The sequence below is a fragment of the Cricetulus griseus genome, chromosome 7, assembly GCF_003668045.3.
Source record: "Cricetulus griseus strain 17A/GY chromosome 7, alternate assembly CriGri-PICRH-1.0, whole genome shotgun sequence".
NCBI classification, from domain to species: Eukaryota; Metazoa; Chordata; class Mammalia; order Rodentia; family Cricetidae; genus Cricetulus; species Cricetulus griseus.
The window spans coordinates 110,833,143-110,853,551 of record NC_048600.1 but is presented as its reverse complement, the minus strand read 5'-3'; the positions used below and the strand labels follow the sequence as shown (position 1 = coordinate 110,853,551).

The following is a 20,409-nucleotide window of genomic DNA, read 5'->3' as shown; positions in this document are numbered from 1 at the left end:
GTCTCTGTGGCGCAATCGGTTAGCGCGTTCGGCTGTTAACCGAAAGGTTGGTGGTTCGAGCCCACCCAGGGACGGTCTAAGGCTATTTTTTCTTTTAAATCACCAAAGCCAAATTCTGTACCGAGAGTCATTTATATTTAGAAATTCATTGACAGGATTTCTCCCTAAAGTCTCGCTACTTCCACTGGTCACTCTTGCCCTCCATCTGGACTACAGGAAAGCCAAAGACAGGTTTCTGTCTCGCTGCCATGTTTCACAATGCATTTTTCCTAGCATTAAAAATGAATGTGCTGTGGAGGCTGGACAGCCTTCCATTGTCTGTGTCAGTGGACGATATAAACTTGAAATAGGACATCTGTTCCGGAGGACAGAGGCAGGAAAGAAACCTCGGGGACAAAGTGAGGGGAAGAACCTGGCTGTGATCGGCAGAGAAAGGCATACAACAGGGGGATCAGAGCAGAGGAAAGGAGGCGGATGAGGAAATAGATGGACAAAGGGTATTGTTTGCAGGAGGGAGAAGTATAAAGGACACAGAGGTAAAGCTGCACTTAAAAGCAATGGTCGTTGTCTCCATATTAAAAGGGATCACATCTTTGCATAACAATAGTATGCACTGGAGACTGTCCTTGCCTCGATGTCCCTCCCAGGTTCCTGCCCTTTGGGAACCTCTGATTTATGACCCTCCCTATGAGTAGCTACCAGCTAGAGGACAGGGTAGAATACACACAGACAAAGTGAAGGGAAGCAAGGTTCTTCAAAGTTTGCAGAGGTGCATTGGCTGAGGTGGGCAGGACGCCTCTACCTTCCTTAAAGAGAACGTGCAAGGGACTCTTTCAATCCGTTCTCTAGATATTTGGCTCAAAGGAAGTCTCTTCTGGACTTCCTCTCCCACGTTTGCACACCCATATGAACAAGCCTAAAAGACCACCTGGCACTTCAAAAGATGGATAGAGACGGGTCTTTTCAGGCTTCCCCTCACTGGTCCTGCCCTAAGTCAAAGCCCAGCGTACCTGCTCTGCCTAAAGCAATGCTTGACTTTGGCATATGTCAGGTGCTTCTAAGGTTAATAGAATAAAGACCACAAGACCAGAGAACTTCAGATGTGGGAAGGGTTGAGTCAGGGGTTCTTCTGATAAACCAGGGAAGCTAAAAATGTCCCAATATAGATGATTTATTGGAGTTTTAGTGGGGTCTTCGGCACGCTCCTACTCTCCAGCAGTTTACTCCGGACTGGAACTTAATAGCTGTTTGGGGAGTAAATGGATACCCATTTAATAAGCAAGGTAGCCAGGGGCAGCCAGACCTTCCTGGGTGCTGGTGTTTGATGGAATCGAGATTTCCGAAGCCCCTTCAGTTTTCTCTTGTTCGGAGACTTCCAGTGGAAAGGAAAAGGCAGAGACGAGGGTCCCTGTTGCGGTACCCTTCGTGTTGAGCGCCTGTGTTCGCTGTAACAGAGTTCCAGATGCCGGGACACATTGGCCCTGATGACAGTGGGCGTGTCTAACCCGAGCCCCCTTTCCACAGTAACCTGTGAGCTCGGGGTGCCCGATGTAGGGTCTGGGAAGCAGGTGACCGATTTTCCCGGGGCCTCTCCCGCTCCGTCTAGGCAGAAATTTCTCCTACCTTCCTCTCCCGCTCCGTCTAGGCAGAAATTTCTCCTCCCTTCCTCTCCACCATCGGCCAGCGCGGGCTGAGGGCTGAAACTGGTGGGGTCACTGGACGGCCAGCGTTCACAGGGCTCCTGGTGCTTAAGTCGGCCAGTGTGGAAAAGCACTCAGGCCCCCAACTTCGGGGCTGCTTTGGGCTTGGGGACAAGGAGAGGAGGTGGGCGCTCCGAAGCTGCAAGAATATTCGTTCCCTATTGGAGCCAACCCACCGTGCCGGAACTTAAAGGCCAGAGAATCCTGCTCTTTGAAGGGAAAGTCAGAGTGCCCACCCCCAATAAATCAGATGTAACGAATAAGCGAAATCAAGAGAACTAATGAGGCCCACGGTTCTCGTGGTAACGCAGAATCGATTCGTTTCCTCGGCGCCGTCTCCTCCAGCTCTCCTTCCTCCCCTGTCTGGGGCCGGGGCCGCAGGGGACCCGAGAGCAAGCGCTGGGTGGAGCCGGGGGTGACCGTAGGAGTCGGCTCGCACCGTCCGCCTTCGCGCTCGCCCGCTCCTCCGCGGTGGCGAGGGAGGCGCACCGGCGGCGAAAAGGCGCCCGTCCTCTCTCGGCTCGCCGCTTCCTACTGCACCCGGGCCTCTCGAATTCGGCTAGTTATTGTGTCTCTGGCTCAGCGCCTGAGTTCGTGTCTCGGGCTGCTCTCCCCGCCCCGAATTGCGTTCCATTCTTCTCCGCCCGAGCACGCCGAGCGCGCCAGCCTCGACCACAGCCAAGCCCCGCGGCCACCGTGCACTCCCTGCGAGGTGCGGCGTCCCCGAATCGGCGGGGAGGGGGGGGTGCACGCTCCGGGTCACACACGCACTTGGGATTCTCAAGGGAATGTCAGCTGGAGTGAGTAAACCTCGTTCGGACGCGTGGCCCGCGGCGCCGTGTCCCCCGCCCAAGCGCCCTTTGGTGGCGGCGAGGCATCGGGTGCTGCGAGACCCATTTCCGCCCAGTCTGCATCTCACCATTTTCCAAGCTCCCCAGCTAGAGTAGGAATCGCAGGGTTGGTGGGAGAGGGGGGGGGACACACTTATTTTAGGAGGAGGAGGAGGTATCATGACTGGAGGTAACACAACCGATTTTCCCTCCGGGTTCAAGGGATCTGCTTGGCAAAGAGGGGTCCTCGGGTTTGGGGGAAGCCCGGGGCACGGCGGTGGAGAGCAGCTGAGCTAGGCTCTCCCCCTCCTCTTTCCCTCTCTGCAAACATCCTGAAGGAATGAGGTCACGTGGGTGAGTAGTGGGCGGGGCCTACTCTTGTCTGGAGGAAAAAAGCCATTTTGTCGGTGTCCCCCCCCTCCACGGCCCTCCCCTCCCCTCTGGTCCCTCCCCTCCCCACTCTCCCTCCCACCCCAAGCTGCTCTTACAAACTCCTTTCTTACCATAGGTTTCTCCCCTCCCGCCGACCGAGCGAGCGACAGGGCTGTGGCCCCCCTCCCCTCCCTTCCCTCCCTCCCTCCCATCCCCCCTCCCCGAGACCCACCGGACCCCGAAGCCAGGTAAGCGGACGCCGACTCGCGCCTCCTCCTCGCTATACCTCGTAAGCGTCTGGGGCTGGCGACCGGGGCCGGTCCACCTTTCCCCGCAGACCCCAGTGGGAGCCGGGAGCCCGGGCCTGGCCTGCCGATCGCGCCCCCTTCCCGCCCCGCCAGCCGCTGTCCAATCTCGCCCGGTCCGCCTTTCTTTCTCCGGTTCCCGGTCTCTTTTTTTTTTTTTTTTCCTTTCCTCCCTTCCAAGATGGCCGAAGTGGATTCCCCCTCTTAACGATTTGGCGTCTCCCTCGACCACCTCTTCTTTGTGCAGCAGCCCCCTGCTAGGACCCTGCTGGCGAGGTATCGAGGGGGAGGGTCCGGGCGGCCACGAGGGCTTTGGGGACACACGCTAGGGTGGGTCTCACCCCCCCAACCCAGTGTCTTCACCAGCCGGAACCGACTGTGGCTCTGGCCGATCGCCCCCTTCGAGTCGGGCAAGGGTCGCCCCTCGAGTGAGCGGTGAGCGTGGGGGAGAGAGGCGCGAGGACCCGAGGCCCGGAGCAAGGGGACTTGGCTTTCTGGCGGCTGCGAGGCCGGGGGAGGGCGCCCTAGCCGCTGGGGTCCGGATCTCGGGCACCTCCCCCAGAGGTCCCTTTCCCCAGTCCCGGTGCGAGGCGCCCCGCCCCCTCCCTGAACCACCTCGGCAGAGCTTTCCCTCCGTCCCTCCCGGGGCCCCACCAAAGTTTGGCTCTAGGGAAGGAGGGAGTGGCTACTCGGTCACTGGGGTGCCTGATCCTTTGACCTGGGCTCCGGGGGAAGCACGGGTGGAGGGGGTAGAAGGGGAGAGAAGAGAGATTTAGCATGCTATTCCCTTTCACCAGTAGTGGCCAAAAGGTCTGACGAGCTGGCCCTTCTCCCATGGTGGTGGTGGGGGGTGGCGAATGGAAGCGGCTACTCTTTCTTCCCTGAGCCCTGGCGCAGCTAGCTCTGAATGCTGGGGGACTCTGGGCCTGTAGACGCCCCGCGCCCTTCCTGTCCCCCAGGGGCGTCTAGACAAGCCCCTTCTCTCCCTCCCCCACCCCCCGGATCTACCCAAAATTGCTCTGCTTGGCTTGAGGGAGGAGGAGGGTGTGCATGTGTGAATTTAAATGTTTAAGTATATACAGGTGTTACCTCCAGTTTTCCCTGCGTCTTTTGTTTCATAGCCCCCAGCCTTGCTCGCGCCATTCCCCCATGCTGCCTCAGTCTCTCTTGGGCTCCCTGTCCCTGAGGGAGGGGTTTCTCTTAGCCAGCTCTCACAGTCCTGGGCCTCCCGCTCTGTACTTCTTGCAGTTGTACTGTTCCTGAAACTCATGACACCCCCCCCCCACACACACACACACACATCCCTAACCCTGCGCCAAGGTGTTATTACTGTAACCGGAGGAGCATAAAGCCAGCTCTGTTGCAGCGTTTTAGTGGAGAGGCTTTCCCAGGGGTTCCCCTGGTTTAAGGTTGGGGCTTGTGCGCTTAGAACTGTGTTTGGAATGAGGCAGGAAACAGCCTACACGATACAGTCCGGCTGTCGCCTGAGTCTGTTCAAGTTGAAGTATTGGGATGTGCGCAGGGAGGAGGGAAAATGACTCCTTGAGATCTTGGTTGATGGAGCTGTTGCCATGGGAACGGAGAGAGCCTGAAGTGGAAGAGGTTACATATTGTACAGGTCAGATGTCAACTGTAGCCCTCCAACCTCTGGCCCCAGAGTGGAGTTGGGGGCTGAACCGCCTTTGTTGCTGGAAGACTTGAATTATAATTTACCCTGAGAAGACCAAGGGTTCATAGAAGGTTAATGTTGGTGGCTCCGGTTTCAGGCTGGATGTGATGCGGAGGGTGGGGATGGTTTCTACATCTGTGGAGTGGGAGCCAGTCTAGCTTTGTGTGTGGTGCTGTGTGTCTGGCCAAGAGTCTGTGTGCCTCCTGTGTGACCACCCTTGTCTAGCTGTGGATGCTGTAAATGTGAGAGACAAGGGGGTGTGTCTAGCTCTGGATATGTGTGTTCTTGCAGTGTTGCCCTGTGTGTAGTCTTTGTTTTTTTATTAATTTCTTTCCTTTTTAAATTTTTGTCTTTTGGGAGCTGAGTGGTGGGTAGAGGAGCTTCCAGCCTTTTTCCAGTGTCAAAGGTTAGGAAAAGAGAGATTTCACCATGTCCTAGTGCAGACTACTGTGGCCCATGTGTAAACACGTGAGGGGCGCATAGTTGGGTCTCTGAAGCTGGAAGGGAGCCAATGCTACAAATCATGTCTATACACTGTGCTCTGGCTCGCTCGTTCCATGGTGCCTCAGTTTCCCCCATCTATACTGTGGAAATGGTGTAGGCATTAGCTTTTGCCTCCCTTTCAGCAGGCCCACTGTAAGGGCTTCCTGCCCTCCCCCCTTCTACCCTCTGGCTCAGCTCTTCAGCTGAGTAAGGAGCACCTACTGGGTGCCAGCATTTGAAGAGCATTAGAACAGGAGGTAGGCAGAATTTGTCTGAGCATTGCCCCCGTCTCGCTGCGTGACCTTGGACAAGTCACATCTAAGTTTTTCATCTGTCAAATGAAAAGAGTGCAGATGATGCTTTCAAAGACCACATCCACCCCTGCTAGTCAAATTAGGGTGTGACCTTGAATGACCTCGCATGGCCTGGGGCTTGATTTGATTTGGTGCACAAGTAAGGTAGAGAGGGCTGTGGCTGGTGTCCCTGGGAGCATCAGGACCCTCTCTCTATGTTGTCAGAGGCCAACACCTACAGGAGAGAAGGAAGTCTGGCTCACTAGAGAGATGTGAGGTGTCTGTGGACAGGGGTCTGGGAGCATGGGGAGAGGCAGATGAGCTTCAATGGCAAGGGACTGGGTGCTGACCAAGCCCCTCTCCTGTCCTGTCTGGGGCCCCTGGGAGCCAGGAGCTAGGGACAGAGAGAGCAGAGAACAAGAAAGGCTTCAGGTAAAAACTGTGTGTGCGTGGGGCGGGGGGGTGTTGGAGGGATGTAGTTAGCCTCTTCCTTAGCTGCACTGAGACCAGTCCAAATGGCCTTCCCCCCTTTTCTGCTTCTTGGGACCTGTGTCTTTCACTTTTTCTTCTACGGGCCCTTTGTCTATCCTGACTGTCCCTTCCATAGTGGTGCACTGAGTCCTTTTCCCTCTTCCCCCAGCACCACAGCCCTCTGCAGAGGAGGAAGGAACACAGGTCCTGATCCTGGGCAGGGAAATGGGGAGGGGATGCGCTGGGGATGCCAGCTCCTGTTTACAGATACTCTTGGCACCTGCTGACAGGGCCCTGCAGGTAACCATGGCAATCAGGTGAGGAGCCAATCGGTGCCTCTCCCCACCCCCAGCACCAGCGGTGGCTTCCTGAGGCCCCTAGGGATGGGGAACTGGGAGGCTCTCTGCTCCCAGGGGAGACAAGGAGCTTTTCAGTCCATAGCATGCCCTTCCCTTACTACCTGAGCCCAGGAAGGGACCTGGGGGCTGCTTTTGTGTGAAACCTCAAAAGTGATAGGCTGAGTGGGGCTCCTGTGGCTTCTTAGGAACCGGCATCTATTTGCAAACTAAGTGAGATGTGACTGAAGGGGCTGAGGCAGTGTGAGGAGCCCCGGTGTGTGTGTGTGTGTGTTGCACGTGTGTAGCTAAGAGCCCCAGTGTGTGTGTGTGTTGCACGTGTGTAGCTAAAAGGGTAACGGACAACTTATCCTAGCAGCCTAGATTCCCTGGCTGAATCCTACTTGGATACAGTTTACTTCTGTTTCTGTGTGTGTCTCTGGACACAGACACACACAAGGCAAGTAGTCACATGAAGTACCTTTGGAAGCCCAGACAGCATGTACACACGGTGACTATTACCCGCGCTCAAAGAGACAGCCACTTGGAGTTTCTACTACCCTCTGGATGGTTGTAATAATATTTGGGCTTCTTGCCAGGGACTATGTTACCATGGAAACAACTAAACAGTAGAGTAGCCAGCAGCCTCTTTGAAATTGTAAAGGGGGACCCATGCAGGGAGGACCAGCTAGGGCCACCTATAGGGGCAGAATCTTTGCGGGCCAGGGGTGCCTCTGGCTGGCTTGTTCCCCTCTTTCTTTTCTGTCCCAAGTGTGGCCTTTTTGTCTCTCCATCTATCCCAGTCTCTGGCCAGGTGCCCTGGGGCCTTATTGGCTGGTTGGGTCCTGGCCAGGCTCATCCTGGGGTCTCTATAGAAACTGCTGATCCTGGCTGTGAATTTCTTGTCCAGTGTGGTGGCTTTAGAAATCTTTCTGGAAAAGAGAAAAGGTTGTATGTTATAAAGGAGCAGTTGGGGCTTGGCCAGCCTCTCAAGCCCAGCTCCTGGGCTTTTGCTGTGGGAGAGAAGGAGAGAGACAGTCTCCTTCAGCCCAGAGTCAGAGCCAGCTTTGAAATGACTTTGGCCTGCTAGGGCCTGGCCAAGTGCATTGGGGAGCTGGGGACAGAGAATGCTGTCTGCCTAGTTTTGGCAGGTGTCTAGGAGAGCCTGTGGTTTGTTGGTGGATAGCCTGTGAACAGGTGGCAGAAGTCACCAGGTTGGAACATGATGGGATCCCAGTAGCAATGAAGCAATTCTGTGTTCATAAAAGTGGGCTTCTGGACCATGTGCACAGTAGAGAGCACTCAGTGTGGTATTGGGGGTGGGGCACCATGGGGTGGCTCTCACCACGGGGCAGCAAAGGTCTTTTGGGCAGGCTCTTGGACTACACATAGAGTACAGCCAGGCTGGGCCTGGAGTTCCTTCATAACTTACGACATAGTGAAAACCAGCGTCAGGGTTCCTGGTCGGAAGGCCAAAGGGTCAGCACATGGTAGATTGCAAGGGGCTATCTGTATCCAGGGACATCAGAGGAGTGAGTGTTCTGAGGCCTAAGTGGGACACAGCAAAAAGGACAAGTGATGGGCCTGGGTCCTAGTATCTCTCAAGAAGGCCTCTCTGTGATGAATCTCTCTCTTCAATGGAGCGGTGATAATTTATTCTTCACTTTGGTCTGTGAATTGGGTTGTCTGGATGATTTCTCATACCTGTTAGTACTCAGTAAATATTTGACCACTTGAATGGATATGGTTGGAATCAGGAATATTGTTAAAATTTTTTTGTTACATTGTGTGTGTGTGTGTGTGTGTGTGTGTGTGTGTGTGTGTGTGTACAAGTAGTCAAAAGACAACTTGCAGCCATTGTTTTTTTCTTTCCTTCCACCATGTGGGTCATTAGGCTTGGCTGCAAGCACCTTTACCTGTGAGCTCTCTCACAGGCCCATGGGTCCCAGGAAGATCTTTTTAGGGGGTGAGGGGGAAATTCTGAGACAGGGGTTCTCTGTGTAGCTTTTGGAGCCTGTCCTGAAACTCACTCTGTGTACCAGGCTGGCCTGGAACTCAGAGATCTGCTGCTTCTGCCTCCCCCATCTCCCAGGAAGATTTTAGTAAAGCACTGTTTCCTTCCATTTTCCTGCCCTCCCACATCCATCTTCAAGAGTTGGTTAGTGTTTCTTATGGTCTGACTTCAGTTTTTCCTGCTTCTGAGATGGTACACAACCTTGTTTGTCAAAGCTGCAGAAGCCTCCTGAGCCCCCAACACCCAGTGAACACTCAGAGGGAGGCCCAGAAACAGCCAGCCTCAAATATGCGCCTGGTTCCACATCTAAGACAGAAGAAAAAAGGGTGGTGTGCTCACGAAAGCTATTGACAGAGGCAGTGGGGAAATGGCTGAGGGTGGCTGGGTTTCTGATCCCATTTCTATTTCCCAGGGTGACGCTTCCCAAGTCTCCTCAGTCCTGACCCCTGGCATCATGCATCGGACCACACGGATTAAAATCACGGAGCTGAACCCTCACCTCATGTGTGCCCTCTGTGGGGGTTATTTCATTGATGCCACCACCATTGTGGAGTGCTTGCATTCCTGTGAGTTTAGTACAGGGTGCTTGGGGACACTGGTTGGGGAAACTGGAACAGCCTTTGCTGTCCTAGAGAGCAGACCCTGGGTCACTAGGAAACTGCCAAGAAGGGACAAAGTGGGGGTAGTCCTGGGCCCAGAAGTTCATTCCAGGATAGCATCAGAAACCTCTGCTTTCTTTGGTATCTCTGGCTTAAGTTTGACCCCTGAAGATTTGGGGTCACTCATTTGCCCTGTCAGATTGGTTACAAGAGATCCAGGACTGATGGGGTATCTTACCAGGCTGGCTCAGAGGAGCCTGGGACTTGGTGCACTTTGTATGTTAGGCAGAACACCATCCTGTCTCACACAGGGAGAGACACTGGGCCTAAGGGTAGACAAGGTGCAAGAGGCCGGATGTGTGAATGTGCACTGCCATATTGGGTCTTTGAGCTAATCCTGTGCTCCTGGGTCTTGTGGGAAAGGAAGGGCGAATATAAGCACAGGCCTGGGCAAGAAAGGGTTCTCACTGTCATCTCTGTCCACACCCCAAGTCTGCAAAACCTGCATCGTGCGCTACTTGGAGACCAACAAATACTGCCCCATGTGTGACGTCCAGGTCCATAAAACCCGACCACTACTGAGCATCAGGTGGGCTTGTGTCCCCTTACCCTGCCTCCCAGGGGCTTCCAGCTTGAAATGCCAGACCGAAAACCAGCATGTCTGGGTGCTGGGCTTAAAGGGGGTACAATGTTGATCCCTGGCGGGAGAGGTAAAGGTACCATGGCTGCTCACATCCTGTACATTCTTTCCCAGGTCAGACAAAACCCTTCAGGACATTGTCTACAAGTTGGTGCCTGGGCTTTTTAAAGGTATCCCGAGCCCCTGTGTTGTCCTGCTCACCTCCCCCATTTCCCAGCTGTTGCCTGCTCATGCCTGTCGCCTTCCTCTAGATGAGATGAAACGGCGGCGGGACTTCTATGCAGCATACCCCCTGACGGAGGGTGAGTGTGTTCATTTTCAAGCATGCTCTGGTTCCCAAAGTAACCTGAGTGCCTAGGGCTGCCCCACCTGTGAGGGTTGAATGTGCCAGCTTTGGTCCTCCTGTCTCTCCACCAGATCTCCTTGCTAGACAGTGTTGTCCAGAGGGGTGGGGCTCAGCCTCTGAGCCATCTACTCCCACCCCCTAGGTCCTCAGTCCCTTGCTCTATCTTTGACCAATCCCTCTGAGCTGTCTCCCTCTACAGTTCCCAACGGCTCCAACGAGGACCGAGGCGAGGTCCTAGAGCAAGAGAAGGGAGCCCTGGGCGATGATGAGATTGTCAGTCTTTCCATTGAGTTCTACGAAGGAGTCAGGCAAGTTCACCCTAAGCCCCCCAAGACCCCGTCAGATATGTGTGTTTGGTCCAGAAACTCCGAAATCTTTCACTTCTTTCCCCCAGGGACCGAGAGGAGAAGAAGAGCCTCATGGAGAATGGGGATGGGGACAAGGAGAAGGTGAGTGTTGGGGGCCTTCCCAGGAGTGAGCTGTAACCTGAGAGAGACTGCCACAGGATAGACCTTCTCACTGGGACCTCCTCCCCAACAGACAGGGGTGCGCTTCCTGCGATGCCCAGCAGCCATGACTGTCATGCACCTCGCAAAGTTCCTCCGCAACAAAATGGATGTACCCAGCAAGTACAAGGTGAATAAATGCCTGCGCCACGCAGACATCAAGGGTCCATCAGTGTGTTTGGTTGGGGGGCATCCAAGCCATCACATAACTGGACCTGCTGGAACAGGTAGGCTAGCTCAACTGTTTAGGATAAGACACTCTAATTGTTGTAGTTGGTGTGCAAAAGGCCTGAGACCAGGGAGGTGTGTGTACAAAAAATGTCAGGCCTCCAAGAAGGCCAGGGAGCCTGGTAGATGTAGACTGGTAAACCCTGTTGAACACAGCAACACAGGATTCCTTGTGGGTGTCTGGTTCTGTTGACCCTGCTTCTTTGACAGGCTCCTAGCTGCTGCTCGTGTAAAGGTGTCACTTAGCCTATACTTGGGGTAGGGAGACAGGCCTTGCTGCTTTCACCAGTTAGGTCAGATGCAAGAATGGGGGTATCAAAACTGCTTCTGAGGTTCCTTTGAGGCACAGGCAAGGGCCTGGGGCAAGGGGTTCCCTTGGCCTTGCTGGCTCTCTAGGGGACCTAGAAAGAAGCTTCCCCCTCCTCCTCATCCGCAGATTGGGGAATTTTGGACAATTCTGGAAGGGAAGTCACATCTACAGTAAGGAGGGGCCTCCTGCAGACTGCGTTTAATTTCGCTCACATCCAACCCCCAAGACTTCCGGCCATGGCAGCCAGGGGCGCAACTGCCAAGTCTCATGGTGTCATTCCTTCCCTCCAGGTGGAGATCCTCTATGAAGATGAGCCCCTGAAGGAATATTACACCCTCATGGACATTGCCTACATCTACCCCTGGCGGCGGGTGAGCCTGTGAAGCAGGTGGTAGAAGGTGGGGGCAGTCCCAGGGAGGAGGTCCTACCAGCATTAGTCTGTGGCCACAGTGACATGATACACCCTCTTACGTCAGGCAGTTCATCCCTTGTCTCTGGAACCCCGCCTGGCCCTAGTGGTTCATCATACCAGGTCAGCTCTAGGCCATTTCTTTTTCTGAGATAGGGTCTCCTTGGCTGACCTCAGACTTGGTATGAGGGCCAGTCTGGCCTTGAATTCACAGCAGTCCTCCTGCCTCAGCCCCCTGGGTGCTGAGATTACTGGCATCCCTACTACATGTCTCTTGCTGATGTCCTCCCCTGGCTGTTACCAGGCAGGTTTGGGGTCACGGCACCACTGTGGTGTATGATGCCTTCTGTGTCCTATGGTTTTACACCCCCAAGTCCGTCTCTTACACTCATTCTTCACTGGGTCTGTGTCTCTGTATTTTCTGTCTGGCTTCATATGACTCTGCATTCTGCAGGCCCTCTCCTTGTCAAGGCTCGGACCTTCCCTTTGCATCTGGCTGGGTGCAGGGATGGGTGGTCCCTAGTTGGTCTTTCTGCTGACACTTTGTTTTCTTATTGCTGGCCTCTTCCCTTTCACCACAGAATGGGCCTCTCCCCCTCAAGTACCGTGTCCAGCCAGCCTGCAAGCGGCTCACCCTGCCCACAGTGCCCACTCCCTCAGAGGGCACCAACACCAGCGGGGCATCAGAGTGTGAGTCAGTCAGCGACAAGGCTCCCAGTCCTGCCACCCTGCCAGCCACATCCTCCTCCTTGCCCAGCCCCGCGACCCCCTCCCATGGCTCTCCCATCTCCCACGGCCCCCCAGCCATCCACCCCACCTCCCCAACTCCACCTTCGACTGCCAGTGGGGCCAACTCCGCTACCAACGGGGGCACTTCGAACTGCCTGCAAACGCCATCCTCCACCAGCAGGGGGCGCAAGATGACTGTTAACGGAGCTCCTTGCCCCCCTTAACTGGAGGAAAGGGACCCTCTCCCTCAGCAGCCACCTCTCCCCGCCCTTCTACTTTTTCTGGGCCCCTTTTTCCACCTTTGACTCTCCCTGGTTCCTCCCATCTTCACAGTGGGAGGTGGGTTTTATAAATAAATATCTATCTATATATAAATATATATATGTACATAGGAAAAACCAAATATACATACTTATTTTCTATGGACCAACCAGATTAATTTAAATGCCACAGGAAAAAAACTGTATGTGTGTGTATGTGTTTGTATGGGTGGGAGTGTTTGTGTCTAGGGGGTCTTCTGTAGTTTGCTCTGCTCTTCTGGGATTACCTGGTGGTCTTAAGGGGACATTGGAAGTATTAAAGCCCTCCCCTGTGTTCCTTCTGCTTCCCAGGGCAGAGGGCACGTTGGATCTCTTAGCTGACTAGATATGGGGTCCATCTCCGCTGTTCCCACACACACATCTATAACACCCCCCTACCCCCACCCCCCCACCCCCGCCTTGTTGAATGTCTAGAGAATTGCTATGACAGTGCCTTTTACAAGTGCAGTTTGTCCTCTGGCTATGAGGATCAAGTGGCCACGGAGAAGGCATCTCCCTCACCTCCTTGGACAGTGGGAACCTTGTGCAAAGACTAGATGGTTCTACGTTTTTTTACCCCCCTCCCCTTCCTTCCTTCCTTCCTTTTTTCCCCTGTGTGTGGCCTTTGCGTCATTTACCTTTATGGAAGAGAAGATTCAGGCTATAGGGAGACCCCAGCCCTACGAAGTTTATGTGGGACTTTCCTCCTGCCCCACCCTGCCCCAGAAACCCACGCTAGCAAGACTGGAGGTAATACTCACTGGAGACCTAGAGTGGAGGGTTGAGGTGGGTAACCCCAGACAAGCACAGACTCCAGTTCTGCACAGGCCAACAACTCTCCAGTCCACTTCCCCACCCCTAACAGGCCAAACAGAGACAGGACAGAGGCATCTAGAAGCACAAGAGAAATAAAGTGGACCCCACTCTACCTAGTGGACCACCTATTGGGGCAGACCTTACCTACCTGGTTTTCCTCATGTGTACATAGATGGGGGAGGGAAGACCAGAGTATTGACTCGGGTAAGTGAGATCCTGAGCCTGTGGGTCTGTTTGCACCGTGTCCTGAGTCTGAGGTCCTGTGACTGTACCCTCCTGTCCTGGGTCATTTGTATCTCTTGGTTTTGTAATAAATGCTGCATACTCTCTTGAGCCTGTGGTTCTTTGGGGCAGGGGGAGGAGGAGGGTGAATGAAGATGCTCCCTAGCCCCACCATGCTGACTGGAGTGGATCAGAACTGCCCCACTTTGGCCACCAGATACCCTCTGCTTCCACAGATGAAACTCTAGCAGGAGGTAGTGTGAGCCTTGCCAGTGACCACAGGGACACTTAGAGGGTGGGCCTCATTGTTTAATGACAGCTTTACCAGGTATTGAACCAGGCTTGGTTCACAACACACTGAACAGCAGGAGGTCACAGGTTCTTCAGGAACAGTTACTAAAAAGCAGTGGTGGTCCTTGGATGCCCCCTTCCATGCCTTCACAGAGGGGAAGCCTGCAGAAGGCCGGGAGCCAGAGTACCCCTCAGAGTGGGGATCCCACTTCTGCTTTCTGTACTTGCTCACTCTTGTGGGTACCATCACAATAAGGAGGACGCTTGGTGGCCTTGCAGGTACATAGGGCCACTGTGCGGGTCTCTTGGGCCTTGAACTTGAGTGGGGAAAGGCCAGTGCGCTGGAAGAAGTGGGAGCCATCACAGAAGGGCTGGTGGGAGAAAAAGAAGTCAGTGGGGAGGGAGGAGAGTTGGCCACAATTGTTTCCCCCAGCCCTGCAATGTGGGGGTCACAGGAAGGCTAACATGCAGAAATAATGGTCACTGAACAGTGCTATAAGTATTTCTCATTGTTCGCCTTTGGGAAACTCAGATAGCCAGGACAATTTGCCAGGGGAACTGGGCCTCGGGTAGAGGCAATGTTAATGCAAACAAAATTAGAGTTTTTTGTTGTTGTTGTTCGGCTTTTACATTTTTAAAATTTGGCGTGCGTGCGTGCATGTGCATGCAGGCACATGCTTGTGCGTGTGCACACACGGAAGTCATAGAGCAACTGTGGGGAGTTGGTTTTCTCTTTTTACCCTGGGGATCACACAAATCAGCAAGGTGTGACAAGTGCCTCTAGCCATTGAGCATTTTACCAGCCCCATTCTTTTGTTCTTAGATAATTCTCATGTAATCCAGGCCTACCCTGAACAGGCTATATTGCCTGAGGATGACCTTTGAACTCTTATCCTCCTGCCTCCCCCTTCCAAATGCTAGGACTACAGATGTGTGTCATCATACCCTGTTTATTCTGTGCCGGGGACAGACTCCAAGGCTTCCATGCACAATAGACAAACGTTCTATCAACTGAGCTATATCCCCAACTTGGTTTGTTTGTTTGTTTGTTTATTTGTTGTTTTTCGAGACAGGGTTTCTCTGTGTAGCTTTGGAGCTTATCCTGGCACTCGCTCTGGAGACCAGGCTGGCCTCCAACTCACAGAGATCTGCCTGCCTCTGCCTCCTGAGTGCTGGGATTAAAGGAGTGTGCCACCAACGCCCGGGCCCCATCCTGTTTTGTGTAGTTTTATTTTTTAATTGCTAAGTGAATCCCCACTGACTCATGAAAGTGACATTCTTCTCAATGTTCCCCTGGGGGTCAATCTTGCTTGGTTCTGTCTGTGACAACCTGCCCACCTGGAGTAGCATTATTAATGTATGCACCATCTCACTCTCAAGATGCCTTCAAAACAGACAATGATAAAGACTGAGGCCAAAAAAAGAGAGAGGCTTTGGTAGGGGCAGAATGGAGGAGAGACAGAGCAGTACCATGCCTAAAGGGCAAGGAGCTGGCATGTGCACCTACCCCACCCAGTTCTCTGGCTGGCATGCCCTTGAAACTGCCCCACCCTCTGAAATATCTGTTCAAAGGCCACAGCAAATCTTTGGCAAAGTAAGCCTTAGGATGTGGGTTTCTCATAGCAGTCACAGCATGGGGAACAGTGCACAGTTCTCCAGAAAAAGAGAGTGAGGCTCCTGCTACAGTGCAAGATGGCAGGCAAACAGAAGTCACATCCAAGGTAAAAAGAGCCTGAGAAGAGTCCTGGGGAGGGACACTGGGGAAGACAGGGCAAAATCTTCCCAGGAATGAGGTCCAAAGCCTGGCACATGGGCAGAGATACTACCTATGAGGAGGAGGGAGCGGGGAAAGACAAGTCCCTGGTACCCTGGAGCCCTGGAGCTGGAGCCCAGAAGTGCACAGGGGAAGAAGGTCTGCAAAGAGAGGAGATTGAAGCCAGTTACAGCAAGGGCAGTTACTGGAGAGACACACCATGAACAGGTCTTTTGGTATCAAACACACGCGCACGCGCACACACACCCACCATTGTATCCCAGGTATATACAGAAAGATGGGAAATATGGACGGACCCCAAGCAAGAGACAGGGTGGGGATGGGATGAATGTGTTGCATCTCCCATCCAAGTACTAACCAGGCCTAACCCTGCTTAGCTTCTGAGTGAGGTCAGGCTTGTTCAGCGTGGTACAACTATAGAATTGTGTCCATTTAAGTGAAAGGAAACAGGAACAACTCACTTGCTTCTTGCTTCGGCCACATACACACCATCTGTAGGTTTTCCCGGCAATAAGCTCCAACTTGATGGGTGTTTTCTGTGCCACCACGGGTTTGGCTGGGTCCCTGGGGAACCATCGAGCCTATGGCCAGGGAAGATAAGAAGAGGCTTGGGGTCATCCCAAGCCTTGGAAGTTCTATAAGTTTGCATGATCTCGGCTACTTTTTCAAACCCTCAAGCGGCTGTCCTTGCCTCAGTCTAGAAGCCTGGCTCCTTGCCTTCTGCCCTCTGGTCCACCAAACCTTCCCTAGAGCCTGCTGAGAGCAGGGGTGTCCCTTGTCGCTGTCTTCGATGTAGTTCTAAGATCTAGGGAATTGAGGGAATGTGTGTGTTGAAGGAAGAAGGCATTGGGCGTACTCACCAGCCAAGAGGAGATTTCCCGCCTCTGGCACAGCTTCAACAAGGCAGGCAGGCAGAAGTGATTTGGAAACAGAAAAATAAAATCAGTGGAGAAGGGAGGACGCCGGAAACCCATCTGGGAAGGAAAAGACCACAGGCTAAGGGGGCGTGGGAGCGACAAAAGGGTTGGAAAAAGGGTCGCAGTAGAGGAAGGAATCTTGGCGTCCACTCGTTGATCCCTCAGGAAAAAGGACTACCCCAGGGGAAACGCGGCCGAGGGGCGGAGTCTGGCCTGGCCGGGGAGGCGGGGCTGGACGTCCCGGGGGTCACCAGAGAGAGCACGCTCACCGAGGCGCCGCGCATGACCACAGCGTGCAGGCTCGTCCCCACGCCGCGCATCGCCGCTCTGCGCATCGCCGCGTCCGGGTCGCCACCCCCTCCCGGAAGACGCCACCCGGCCCGGGGCTGAGAGGAGCAGGCCGAGCAGCCCTAGAGCCGGCAGGTGCCGCCCTGGCCCTGCCGAGTCGAAGGCAGTGTGTTTCAAAGCACATGCAGTGCGGGGATGTGTGACCCAGCAGGGCTCGGGTGTCTGCATCTTCGCCTGCACCGCATATTCTGTGCATTCCGGTTTGAACCATTCCTCCAAGTACTTAAAAATAGGGTCACTGACCAGACCTGCCCGGTCCTCCACCCACAAGCCCCCACAGTTGTTAACCCATCTCCCGCCCTTCAGTGAAGCCAAACAAAGCAAAGTCTGAGGTTTTTTTTAGTAAAACATTCTTTTATTAAAAGAACAAGTGCTGTTTACGAACTGCCCTTCGTACAAATAACATCCGTTATACAAAGATACAAGACCCAGGCTATGCACAATTCCAGGCTTGGAGGTCGCAAGGGAACACTGCCGCTTGGGCTGAGGATATAAAGGTTTCAGAAAGAATGAAAAATGAGCCCCTGGGTTTGCAATCTGTGGCTTCCCTTCCTCGCTCCCCTAGGAAGGGTCTGCTACATGGAAACAGGCTGGGATGGAAGGAAGGGAGCCAGAGTTCGGTCTTCAGTGCCAAGTGAACTGGAAAAAGTGAACACAGGAGAGTGGGGGCAGCCCCCAACTCTTCAGTAGGTCAAGACAAGGTGGTCTGGTGGAAATTCTAAACACAACTGCAATCCAGGAGGAAGTGGCTGGAGGGATCAGAGGGGCTCCCTGACTCCACCTTCCTCCAAGACCCTGGCGAAGTTACCTCCATCCTGGGCACCTCTCCCCAAGAACCAGCTGCCTGCTATTCCCTTTGGCCCACTGCACTTTTAAAAGATGATGGCGGAAAGTAGCAGGGGGAGCCTGTGTCTTCAACAACCTGTCCGCATTGCCAGTTTGGGAAAGGGAAATGTAAGTGTTAGCCTTTCTTTGGGCTCCCCTCATTTGCCTAGGCCCTTCCTAGGAGTCTAGGGTGGGCACTTCCTGGGTCTCAACATAGGAAAGGGAAAGGTTCATCGGCCTCAAGATCAGGGTACCTAGGGGCAGCAGTAGACCCAGGAGCCTGAGGGGAAAACCCACAAGCTGGGATGAGGGAGAAGGTATGGGGAGATACAATTTATTTTTTTAAAGGCAACCCTTAAAGTGTCATTGTCTATGGAGAGGATTCGTCAGCTCAGAGCTAAGACAGTCAGTGCTACATAGATTACCTTCCCACCATGGGCACAACCCTACACTCACAACCACACCATCATACACACACACCACACACACAGGGACAGCCAGCCAAACAGCTGCAGCTAAAAGGCTGGCAATGGAACAGGAATGACCAGGCTAGGTACTGTGGCTTATGACCGCTGTCACCAAGTACCTGTCCCTCCTAGGCTTAGAGCAGTCACCTGTAAAGCCAGCTCCAATGACCCGTAAATAGAGCTGAGTCCCTTCTAGCACTGAAATCCACTAGCTGTAGCCCCCCTCCCCTTGGTGGGCACAGACTCAGCTCGCACTACTCACTCATCTCTTCTCACTGAGGGCGGTGACATTAAGATCCACTCATGCGTTCTCAGACTCCACTTCCGCTCTGCAAACCACATCCTTCCCCTCCCCCAGACAGAGATGGCCCCAAATCTGCATCCTTCCCCTCACTCCACCAAAGCTCTTTATCAAAAAATGGACCAAAGCCAGACATGGTGGCACACACCTTTAATCCCAGCACACAGGAGGCAGAGGCAGGCAGAGCTCTGTGATTTTGAGGCCAGCCTGGTCTACATAGCAAGTTCCAGGATAACCAGAGCTACATAATAGAGTAGGCCTTGTCTGGGGGGGAGGGAAGGACCAAGACTGGAAGATGTGAGGTCATCATGGCCATTCTGCAGTATTCTGTCCCCTTTCGAGGATCACAATTTCCCCTGAAGTGTCACAGCTTCCCTTGTGTCCCACCATAAGAAGCAACACCACCAAGAAGTGGTGGCAGTGCATGCCTTTAATCCCAGCTCTCAGGAGGCAGAGGCAGGCAGATCTCTGAGTTCCAAGCCAGCCTGGTCTACAGAGAGTTCCAGGACAGCCAGGGTTACACAGAGAAACCTTGTTTCAAAAAAAAACAAAAACAAAAAACAAAACAAAAACTAAAAAAGAGCAGCACCAATTCATGCAAGGCCCAAGAGCTCTCAGCAAATCTAACCTGACTACCTGCTAGCTAGTGCATCCTGGCCCAAAGTAGGAAAAAGAGCTCCGGAAAGTTGAGACCAGAGTTCCAGAGATCAGAGTGACTGGAGCCAGGAAGCAGCTGGTCCAGGGTACCTACAGCTCCTGTTCCACATGTGATGACTCTCCAGACATCTCAGCAGAGGCTGCTTGGCTCTGAATTTGGCTGGGGCAACGGGGTGGGCATGGATGAGCAAGTCATCTAAGAATCTAGAGAATCACTGGCTTTAAAACAAGGAGTTAAAGAGCTGAAAAGATGAAAACGACGTCTTTCTGATATTAAACAGTTAGAAAAGTGAGTATTTCTGACATCATCCCAACTGTCCCTAAAAAAAAAAAAATCCTTCCTAGTGCCAAAGAATTTGCCGCTGAGGATTCCCAACCCACCCTAATATCTTACAAAGTCTTATCAACGGGAATATTAATAGTATTTTCCATATCAGAAAAAAAAGTTGAGCAGCACAGGCAAAAATATATCTGCACTATGTTTCTGTCATTGCCAAAAATATACACATCTTTTTTATTAAAAAAAAAAAAAAAAAAAACCAAAAAATCCCAATAACAAAACCTAAACAGAAACACACCAAAATGCATACATGCAAGAGACCCACAGACGTGAACATTAGGAAGAACTGGAACTGACCCTCAGTCCCAGCCAGTGCAACCAAAAGGAACACAGGCCTCCATGGCTGCACTTCCATGTCCCACTCAACAGCCTTGGGCAGACTGACTCTGCCACCTACTACTACACCCTGGCAAATAGCTGGTGGGTGAAAGGGACAGTTGTTAGCTTAAGTGGCTCTATAGCTGGTGAAAGTGGACTTAAGAGGCAGGCTAGCTACCTCTGAGGAGGAGACTTTCGCTAAGTGGCATTTTACCCCTCCCCTAGTCTCTTGTGCCAGGAAAGACCAAACTACTTGGGGGAGGAGGCCGTGAGGGGGCCCTGAAATGGAGTGGGGTCCAGAGGAGGGAAGGTAGGATAGTACCCTGATTCAGAGCCCCAAGCCCCCAGGAATGCTCCAATACTGGAGTACTGTATTTTTTTTTTTTTTTTTTTTTTTTTTTTTAAAAATATTTTATTTATTATGTATACAACATTCTGCTTCCATGTATATCTGCACACCAGAAGAGGGCACCAGATCTCATAACGGATGGTTGTGAGCCACCATGTGGTTGCTGGGAATTGAACTCAGGACCTCTGGAAGAGCAGTCAGTGCTCTTAACCTCTGAGCCATCTCCCTAGCCCTGGAGTACTGTAT

General features: G+C 53.1%; 2 protein-coding genes and 1 non-coding gene across 4 annotated transcripts; 2 read left to right on the top strand and 1 right to left on the bottom strand.

Annotated features, from left to right (window-relative positions):
- On the top strand, positions 1-74 carry Trnan-guu. Its single transcript has one exon. It is a non-coding gene; the product is annotated as a tRNA-Asn (tRNA).
- A 2,945-nt stretch (positions 75-3,019) lies between these two features.
- Positions 3,020-13,687, top strand: Pcgf2 (polycomb group ring finger 2). Of its 2 annotated transcripts, none has more exons than XM_027424075.2 (10): positions 3,020-3,150; positions 8,885-9,038; positions 9,564-9,660; positions 9,826-9,881; positions 9,963-10,013; positions 10,257-10,365; positions 10,452-10,506; positions 10,598-10,693; positions 11,392-11,472; positions 12,092-13,687. In XM_027424075.2, exons 2-10 carry the CDS (start codon positions 8,927-8,929, stop codon positions 12,461-12,463), a joined length of 1,029 nt encoding a protein of 342 aa, XP_027279876.1. In that variant the 5' UTR covers positions 3,020-3,150; positions 8,885-8,926; the 3' UTR covers positions 12,464-13,687. The 2 variants fall into 2 exon arrangements, with proteins under 2 accessions (XP_027279876.1, XP_027279877.1); XM_027424076.2 differs by lacking the exon at positions 3,020-3,150 and adding an exon at positions 3,349-3,483.
- A 177-nt stretch (positions 13,688-13,864) lies between these two features.
- Cisd3 (CDGSH iron sulfur domain 3) lies at positions 13,865-16,759 on the bottom strand. The gene is made up of 3 exons (XM_027424082.2): positions 16,502-16,759; positions 16,103-16,222; positions 13,865-14,238 (listed from the first exon to the last, which is right to left on the bottom strand). The coding sequence occupies exons 1-3, from the start codon at positions 16,613-16,615 to the stop codon at positions 14,059-14,061; spliced, it is 414 nt and encodes a 137-aa protein (XP_027279883.1). The 5' UTR covers positions 16,616-16,759; the 3' UTR covers positions 13,865-14,058.
- Positions 16,760-20,409: the final 3,650 nt, after the last annotated feature.